This window comes from Echinops telfairi, unplaced genomic scaffold (assembly GCF_000313985.2).
Source record: "Echinops telfairi isolate 266 unplaced genomic scaffold, ASM31398v2 ScPeMD7_443;HRSCAF=831, whole genome shotgun sequence".
Classification (NCBI taxonomy): domain Eukaryota; kingdom Metazoa; phylum Chordata; class Mammalia; order Afrosoricida; family Tenrecidae; genus Echinops; species Echinops telfairi.
Genome location: NW_022104341.1, coordinates 16,148,028 through 16,157,996, shown reverse-complemented (window position 1 = coordinate 16,157,996; position 9,969 = coordinate 16,148,028). Strand labels below are relative to the sequence as shown.

Here is a 9,969-nt window from a genome sequence, read left to right as displayed (position 1 = left end):
TATATTTGCATATGTACATGTCTTTATCTAGAGCTCTATAAATGCCCTTTGCCTTCCAGCTCTTTCCTCTATTTCCCTGCTGATTTTTAAATAAAATTTATTTATGAAACTTTATAAGATCCCTTCATTTGTGATCAAGTAAATTGTTTTGTGAAGCACATTTTAAGCTTTGTATTAGAATGGGTCTCCTTCTTTTCCAAGTATGCCAGTAGTTCGTAGACCACTAAATCATCACACTGCCATCAAGTTGATTCCAGTGGACTGTTTTTCTGTATTTTTCATGATTGAAGAATGTACCTTCTTAATCCACTACTTTTTATAAATGAGACAACTGCTGTCCTAAAACAGTGCTTCTCAACTTGTTGGTGGAACAATAGAAGATCTGGATTAGGGAAAAAGCCACAAGGAAGAAATAAGGAGACAGTCCCCCGCATTTATCAAAACCAGAAAAAGAAACACATACGTCCATGAGCGAGCAAGGTGCAATTCAACCAGTACCTATTTAAAAATAAATTACAACTACCAAACCATTTTCTTTTGTCTTCATTTCTCAGAACAAAAACGGATGGCAAAGAATGCTGGGGATGCACTCAGATGAAGCCATGACACTTGGGCTCTATTTCTATTGTTCCACCAACAAGTACTGATTGAGGGCCCACTTTGTGTCAGTCATTGATTAGGCCTTGGGTATACCAGAGGCAACAAGACAAGCCTTTACTCTAGTCCTTTTATCCCCAGTAGCATTTCTCTTTCCTGTCATGAGAAATACTAGGAACCCTTTAAGATACCATCAGTTTCTGTTCTTCCTATGAGACCTTCCGTGAAGGTACATGCTCTTTGTATCTCTTTTTTTTTACGGCTATAATCAGGAGAGGTTTTAGTTTTGGGAATGTGTAGCTTCTGTAATTTTAAAAGAGAGCACGACTTAAGCGATTAAATGTAATCAATCTATATTGGACTGTCCCTTTTAGTCAACTTCAAGCCCTTAGAGCAGTGACTCATTATAATCAGCTGGAGAACTATTTAAAACCTATCTGTACCTTACTGGAAGATTGTGGTTCAGTATATCAGAAATCGAATCGAGACGCAGCTCTGAGATAAATCCGATGTGTCCTTGGCTTAGAAGAGACTGCCTTGGGGTCACCTGTCAGTAATTGCTTTGTTGCTTTGTGCAATTTATTGAACGACAATAAATAAAAGGAAGAGTGGCTTAAAAGATTGGAGAGAGTGGCAGGGGTCAGATCAAATAAGGGTTTTGGTCTTACAAAGAGGTTTAAATTGAATTCTACTTCAATGGGAATAAGAGACCGTAAATCTGGAGTTTCTAAATACTGACTAAGGAGTAGCCACATAAGGACACAGAGACTTTGAGCCTCTCCCAGTTACTAGATTGTGGCTATATCCAGGCTTTTCTGTGTTTGAATTAACGAAATAAAACATATATTACCAGGTTAGCGATGTTGTATATGACTGGATTGGAATACCGTATTAATTTGTTTTGTCTTCCTCGGCAGTTCTATTTAGTTGTATATTTGGTAGATATTAAAGATAAGCCTTAGAAGTTATCTTGGAAGGTTCCAGCCTTTGGAGCCACAGTTTAAATCACAGTTGAACAGCTGCTATGCTTAGATTTTCGTAAGGTTCATGCCAATCAGAATCATGAGGCTCATCTGTTCTACAGGAATACTATATTATCTCTAGTTTCCTTACTTTAGATAATGGCTTACTGACCACATTGAAAACGTAGGACGGGGACTGGATTATCTTCCCTAATTTGATGGTTTATTATATGTTACTATATAGGGAGGCATATTATTTTCGTGCAGATTGTGGACTTGACTTTTATTTATTTATTTTCTGCCCGTTTCTTAGTGTTATTCCTCTTTTAAGAGAATCTGTTGGAATATTGATGCAGCGAACTCCTCCCCTGTTGGAAAATTCTCTGCCTCAGTGTTATCAGAGGGTAAGTTTCAAAGCTTCCAAAATGATTGGATTTTATATTGTTTTTAAGCTCTGAAAAAAGTTTTTAACTGTTACAAATATGAATGCTTTGGGTGTAAAATTTAGTATTTCTTCTCAGATTGAATGCTATCCAGGAATGCCATTTATGTGAACCAAAACAAAACCATTGCAAGATATTGAACTTTACTAGAGAAAACGTGGTGAAGATTATCCACATCTAGAAATTTAAGTTTTATTTTAAAATAGAGAATGCGATAGCATTTAGTTAGCACACATCTATTTTTTGAGCTCCGCCGGTACTTTGTGCCCGGTGCTCGTGAGGTTCGGGAGGTGCCATAGTCACAGGATAAAGAGCACGTCTATTCTCAGTGCACATAGAGTCCAGTGGGGATACAACAAATATTAGCAAATGAGAAAATATCAAGGATGATTATGACAATAGAAGTAAAATGGGGTGATATGATAGATTCACTGAGGAGGCTATTTAAGTTGAAATGTTGATGACGAGAAGGAGCCCGCCATAGGAAAGTTTGGCAAAGAGTACTCCAAGCAAAGGGAAATGCTAAGGAGAAAGTCTTATGGGTGGACCTAATTTAGTCTATTTGAGGGTGAAGTGGGGGCCAGCAGGCACCTTCTGTGGTTGAAAGATAATAAATAAAAGGAAGAGTGGCTCGAAAGATTGGAGAGAGTGGCAGGGACTAGATCAGTAGAGGTTTGGGTCATATAAAGAGGTTTAAATTGAATTCTAACTCGATGGGAAGTATCATCAGTTTATGTTTTTATAAGATTAGTCTGTCTGCAATGTAGAGATCAACTTCTGAGGAGAAAGAAAACCAGTTTGGGGATATTATGAAATCTATTATTTTCAAGTGTCTACATCATTGATTTCTGCCCTATATTTCCTTCCCGTCCCCCAACAGTTTTATTGGCACATAATTTACATCTCATACAGTTCTGTAGTTCAGTCATTCAAGTATATCAGGTAGAATTGTACAGTTATCACCGCTTCAATTTTAGTGCCTACCCACCCCTGGCCCCCATGGTTAATCACCTTTAAAATGAGTTGTGCAATCATAATCCTTTCTAGTGCTCCCACCCCTCTCCCACCTTCATTATTTACTCCCAAGATCCCCCTTCACTCCCTATCACCCCCTTTCCACCCCTGCATCCCCGATAAACCCTTTTAATCAGTTAATATCATTAACATCCACTCTTCCTGTGTTTTACAGCTGGGAAACCCAACAGAAAACAGAACAAAACAAAAATTGTACGAAGGTGTTAAGGATAAAATCATAATAGTATAAATACAAATAATGTGTAAGAAAGAAAAGACCCCCATCAACATCTTTTGTGGAGCAATATGATACTTGCACCATGAACAACTTCAGGTTGGGTCTATAGGGAGGTCAACTGGCCAAGTATCGAGTTAGATCCAGCAAAATCAAGATTACATTGGTCTCTGCCTGATAGCAAGGCTGTTTGAGACTCTTGCTTGTGGCTACGTGGATCTGCCATTGGCTCAGTCCCAAAACACTCTGTAGATGGGCTTTTTTTGGAGTCCCCCTGTCCTCCACAGCCATCTACAAATTTGGTGTCCATAATTTTACCTCTGATACTTTTCTTTTCACCACATTCAAATTTTGTTCTTGTCATCGTTGGCTCACACAAGCTGGTGTGCTTTCTCTGCGTGGACTTACTTGATTCCTCACTTAGATGGCTGCTGGTTTGAATACAAACCTTTAGGACTCCAGACACTGTTCTGAATGATAGAAGAGCACCATGTACTTTCTTCACCACACTTTGCTGTAGCACCCTTATATTCAGTGATTGCATCATGAATTTGAGTATCTAGCAGGGCCATGTTATCAGAACTATCTGTTATTGAATTGGGGCGAGAGTTAGCCCTTTATTTCTTTGGGCTTACTCTTTTAGTCTTTTTCTAGCATCTTAACTCATTTGTGTTTATTCTTGTTCTTTGATGCATTTGAAACTGTGTATTTCCTCACTTATGCCCCACAAATCCTGATTACATATTTGTAAATTAATTCAAATATTACTGCCTATTTTTTACTTCACGTACAACCTGTTGACTTGAACCCATTGAAACACCTGCAAGACAGACTAGAACTCTTCTTTATGGTTTACAAAACTACAAATCTTTGTGGGAACAATAAATCTTTATGGGAACAGACAGCATCATCTTTCTCCTGCAGAGCAACTGGTGGTGTTGAACCACTGACCTAGCAGTTAGCAGCTCAATGAGTAGTCCACTGCACAATCCCAGCTGTTTGTTTTAAACTCAGGAGTACAATCTGTTTGCTGAATTATTGAACAATAATTTAAAAGAGAGTGGGCATTTATACTTGATGGTGTTAATATCTGTACTTTATATTTTAGGTGCAGCAGTTACAAGGAGTTTACAATTTACAAGAGCAGCATTTCTGGACTTTATGTTCTGATGTTTATGTTGGGACCTTGAAATTAGTTGTAGCCCCTGATGCTGATGCAAGGTGGATTTTAAGCCAAACACATAATATTTTTACTCAGGTACGGCTCTTTTAGTAACTTCTTTTAAGGGTCTTGATAGTTACTGTATATGTTAATTTTAGAAATATTCACTTGTAAGGAAGATAGTCCTGTTTGATTTATGATTGTACTGATTTGAATTATTTAAAGTGCAAGTAGATTCTCTTTTGCTATATAGTAGTTATAAGATATTAGATTCTATTTGAAGCCAAGAATTATAGCATTGAGATTAAGAATTGTAGCCTTCAGTGGCTTTAGCCATGTTTATTTTTTACATGTTATAGCAAAATGTTAGTTTTCCTATTGTGTGATTTATAGCATAAATATGTGACTGGCTTTTTCTTAATTCTGTATTTGGAATTATGAATTAAGCAATTAGCCAAATTATTTTTGTTAGGGATTGTGGAATTGTGTGAATGGTAATCAGTGAAAGAGTGGATATTAGGACATTACATATACTATAATAGACTAAGGTCATATTAATGATATCTAAGAAGAGAGAGATACACAATCAGTTTGGGAGGAGGATGTGGTCTCGTTTACTAGGAACATTTGGTTAAAATGTAGCCAAGCACATACTGCCAAGACTATGTAATATATGCCTCTAGTGAGGAAACTAGTTCCCTGCCTTAAATATAGGTGGTTTAAACTGATGTTACATGTTTCCTGGTGGGATACAGTGTGAAGTACACAGCGTAACCTGTGTATTCTACTTGAATATTCAGTGTGAATCTGATTGTGAGCAAACAGCCAGACACATCAGATTTAGGGTTTTCTGAAAGATCATTAGCCTGAATTAGAAAGGAATGGTGGTGTCATATGAGAGGAGTGAAGACTGAGGACTTATTCTGTATTAAAGAGGACTTTGAATTAAATTGAGGGAAAGTAGCTGCAAAGGATTGGGTAATCAGAGAAATTAAAATATAGACTGCATATAACTGTCTAGGTTCTAAATTTCTTGGGTGTGACAATAGTTGTGGCTATATGATATTCTGAGAACACACGTGGAAGGATTTAGTGGTAAGGTATCAGGATATCTAGCTAATATTCAAATGTTTTAAAAAACCGAAAAGATTATAAATGCATGTGTATGTAGAGACATTAAAAAGAAAGTCTGATAAGACACATAACTATCCTATAGGTCTTTAATATTTCCTCCCCTTACTATTATGGTCTTTGTTTTACCTCATTAATCTTGTTAACCCTGCATATGTTCTTTTGTATAGTTAAGAATATTGGATGCATGAAAGCAAGAGAGATAACCCATCCGAAACAGTAACAGTAGTAATGATTCTCTAAGGGTTCAGGAAGGTGGGGAAAAGGGGAAGGGGGAACTGGTAGCAATGATAATTGTATAACCCACTTGACATATAACAGAATTGCAGGTGAATGGATGCATTGGATGGTTTGAGATACGTTTATATATGTATATGTATAATATTATATAATAATGGTTCCTGGGGATAAGGTGGGAGAGGGAGGGAATAAAGAGGAGCAGATATCAAAGAGTTAAAGAAGGAAGAAAATGTTTTGCAACTGATGATGGTAACAGTTGTAAAATTATACTTGATCTAACTGAATTATGGATTGTTATACTATCTATAAGAGCTCCCAATAAAATGATTAACAAAAATTAAAAATAAATGTGGCAAAGTATTAAAATTCGTGAGTCTAGGATGCAGATTTTTCCCAAAACCATTTTGTTAGGAGCTAATCCAAGCATCATACCATTCCATAGTTCAGTCACATCAAGCAGTATTGTACAATTGTTACCACAATTAGTGATTATAAATTTTCACACCATGAAAAGTTGAAAAATCCAACCCTTGGTGATGCCTCACGGCCACCAGGATCATCCCCAAGCATTCTGGCATGGCCTAATTAGTTTCACACCTTTCCTTGCAATTGATCTACCAGTCCCTTTGCGTTCTGACCCCACTGGGCAGTTAATGTCTCTGAGTGGGATAAAACTGGTACTTTACTTCAGAGGTTCAACTCAGTTACTACGTTTCCTCCAAAGCCCTAGAGAGCCCTCGGAGAAGAAGTACTCTTTCCTATGATGTATCTTATTGTACATATTGGTTACAACTCTCTCCAGTTCTTAGAAGCGTTTGTGTGTACATAGGGCCCACTTTGAGCAAAGGCTCCCAAACTTCCTTGGCCTACCAACCCCCCTTTCAGAAAATAAACCAATAAATATATAGACCATTCAATATCCCACAGGCAATTAAAAGCTTTTGTACTTTGGCCCATAATCCAGGGATAAAGTGGAGGTGTCTACTTTTGCAGGCCCCCTGGTTTATTCCACGCCCCACAAAGTGCAGTATTCCTTATTTTGGGAAATACTGCTTTAAGGGGTTCTGCCAACGATACCAGTTGTTCCTCACAGTCTAAGCAAGCTAAGATCACCCTCTGCCGATGCCCAGTCATGTGTTAGGTCAACGGGCCTACTCTATAAATCTCAGCTGTGCACACAGTCGTCTTTCTTACATCCCTAGCTACCTAGGTTGGAACCAGAAGTTATCAGCCACCAACTTGGGAGTCTATACGATTCCCTTCCATATCAGCATCCCATTGCCATTAACTCAATGGCACAAAACCTTATAGGACAAAGTAGACTCACAAAACCTTATAGGACAAAGTAGAACTGCCCCATATGGTTTTCAGGAGCTTTATGGAAGCCAACTGCCATACCTGTGTCTCCATGGAGTCACCTGGGCTCTTCCACTTCATACTAACCTCCCGTAACCTGAAGTTGTCTTTTACCAGCCCTGGTACAAGCTCGGGAGAATACGGGCTCCCTCCCACTTTCGCCAGCTCCCTCTGCTCTTCTGGGTCCCATAATTCACTGGAACAGCTCATGGAGTTCTTGGGAGACACGGTACTTGTGTTAATAGCTGTGATAACAACCAAAGCCATCTTTAATTATGCTAACTATGGGAAAATACTATTGAGATTTCCATATGTTTCTTTAACCATTAGCTCAAAAAATAGAGTAATGGTACTTGAAATGCTTCATAAAGTTTATGAGAAAATGGAACTGGAAGACAATGGAAATCCTTTTGAGGTGTGTGTGTGTGTGTGTGTGTGTGTGTGTGTGTGTGTGTACAGATCATAATATGCAGATTGTTCTTAGCATAAATTAAGCACTCTCTCCTCTCTAATAAAGAGAATGTATGGTGAGTTCCTTTGGGAATAAAATAATGAAATCATTGTATGTATAATTAGGGGGCAGCAACATTTACTTTATTATGAAGCACTGTGCTGGTACCACTTATTTAATCCAGAATTTTAACAACTAGGTTGCTTTCATAATGAAGTATGTAAGACCTCAAAACATGTCTGAATGCATATTTCAGGAAGAGAAGGGTAACGAGGCCAATAGCAACCTTACCTTTCACTGCCTTTCCAGGTCATGATTCTCGGCCATGTTCCCCTAGTTGTACCATGGCCTTCCCCCGCCACAGAGCAGGCTTTGTTGGCTGGTAGGACGCACCGTAGCCCTAAAACGTCAGCACTTACGTTAGTCATAATCCCCTCGGAGAAGCAACGCGATGTCTAGGTTTAGCAATGTTGAAGCAGCTGATTGTTTGTAGAAAATACTGAGGTCATCATTTAAGTAGGTGGAGAACAACCTGATTTTTAAAATGGCTTAAGTCGAAAATTTGTTAAGATGCGTCTTAGATTTTAGAAACTGTAAATGCTTTGAAAATGTTAGCTCTGAAAAATAACTTCAAGCCTTTTTGTCAGCTCAGGTTGAGCCAACTTTATTTCATTCCTTGCAGAAACCAAGGACTCTGTCTGAGACTTAGAATGCTCCATATATTTTCCCCAGGGTGGAAGGGACATTTACCCCATTAATGATTTTCATTTTGACATTGAATAACATTAAAGTTGTCTTGTGATCTTTGTTTTATTTCTGACTTAAGCAATTTTGGATTTTTTTATCAGTTTATTTTCCTTCTGTGATTGGGCTCTAATGATGCATATCTTTCTGCTATGAGAATAAGCATTTAAGTAGCATTTTAACATTTTACTTTTTAAATGATAAAACTCAAATTGTTATTTCTTTTTTTAAAAACATAGCACTTATGCCTTAAATATGTTTATTCTAGAAAGACTTGAAATACTGGTGAACTTAGTTCCAATAGACCAAAAAGAGCATTTTCTCAATAAGTTATGCATTCTTATTTTGTACTATTTTTAGTCATCTTCCTTAAAATTCGAGCTCAAATCCACCAGACAGTTGAGACTAGCTGTCATAAAGCTTTGTAGCCATGGACACACTATGCATAGTTTCTATACATCTGGTTAGACTCAATGGCAATGAATTTGGTTTGGTTCTTATGTTTGATCTTTTTTGTTTTATTATTTTTGAAATAGATGATCTTTATTGTCCTAAAAATCAATATGTAAATATTCGTAAAGCTGCAGAAAGTAAGTGCATGCAGCACGATTTTGATCTTAATGAAATGGCATGCTCAAATCCCAAGTCCTAAGGAACACCGCTATGTGGCTACAGCCACGGCAGTCGGAGATATATCCGTTGGGTTGCAGGGCAAAATAACGAAGTCAAAATTGTAGCTAGAACAATACCAAAGAATATAAACTGATAGCTGATCTTTAATCAGAATTCAAATACTAGTTTGTGTTTAAGAAATTGTTCTTGTTAAAGCTGGTAAGAAGATAACTTTAAACTTTAAAAAACAACATCAAAAGTCTGGGGATTGATTTCAATAAAACCTTAAAAAATAATTTGAGTAAAAAAAAGAGTTTGGGAATTATAACTTCTGATTCTGTTTATGAAGCCATAGATTGGTGACTATTTTAGAAACTTATATCCCCAAACTAACCTCACTGCCCTCGGGTCTATTCCAACTCATGGCAGCTGTTGAGTAGAACTACTCTTGTGGGTTTCCGAGACTGGACCTCGTATGGGAGTAGAAAACCTCATCTTTCCCCCGAGGACCCGCTGTGATTTCAAACTGTTGACATTGTGGTTAGGAGCCCCATGTGTAGCCTGTTACAACACCAGGGCTCCTAGAAATAAGTATCAGCATTTAACGTCATTTTCCATAACTAACAATCTTCTAACTGCTAAAGAATTACTTGCTTTGCATGAATATAGAGTAATAGAAGTAGACTGGTAGAAGTATAGTGTTTATATTCCTTTGACAACATTATTGTTATTATTTAAATGGTAATCCAGTTTTTAAACTGAAAGATTTTCTGTTGCCATAGAAAAAGCCCCCACCGCTTCCTTTTTCCCCTTGGACCGTATTAGGCCGGGGTAGAACTGCCTGTGTGGATTTGAGACTATTAACTCTTCACAGGAATGGAACAACTCACCTTTCTCCTGAGGATCAGCTGGTAGTTTCAAACTGCTGATCTTGAGGTTAGCGTCCCAACAAGTAACCCATTATGGTACTAAGGACTCCTTCTTTGGCCTGGCTTTTAAAAGTTAGGTTATCGTTTGGAAAA

General features: G+C 37.7%; 1 protein-coding gene across 1 annotated transcript in view; it reads left to right on the top strand.

Annotated features, from left to right (window-relative positions):
* The window catches only part of SLC30A7 (solute carrier family 30 member 7), an 85,400-nt gene that overhangs the window by 67,348 nt on the left and 8,083 nt on the right, over window positions 1-9,969 (top strand). Inside the window, exons 9-10 of the mRNA XM_004699225.2 lie at window positions 1,873-1,963; window positions 4,360-4,509. Of these exons, the coding sequence (XP_004699282.1) occupies window positions 1,873-1,963; window positions 4,360-4,509 (241 nt within the window). The remainder of the gene's footprint in view (window positions 1-1,872; window positions 1,964-4,359; window positions 4,510-9,969) is intronic.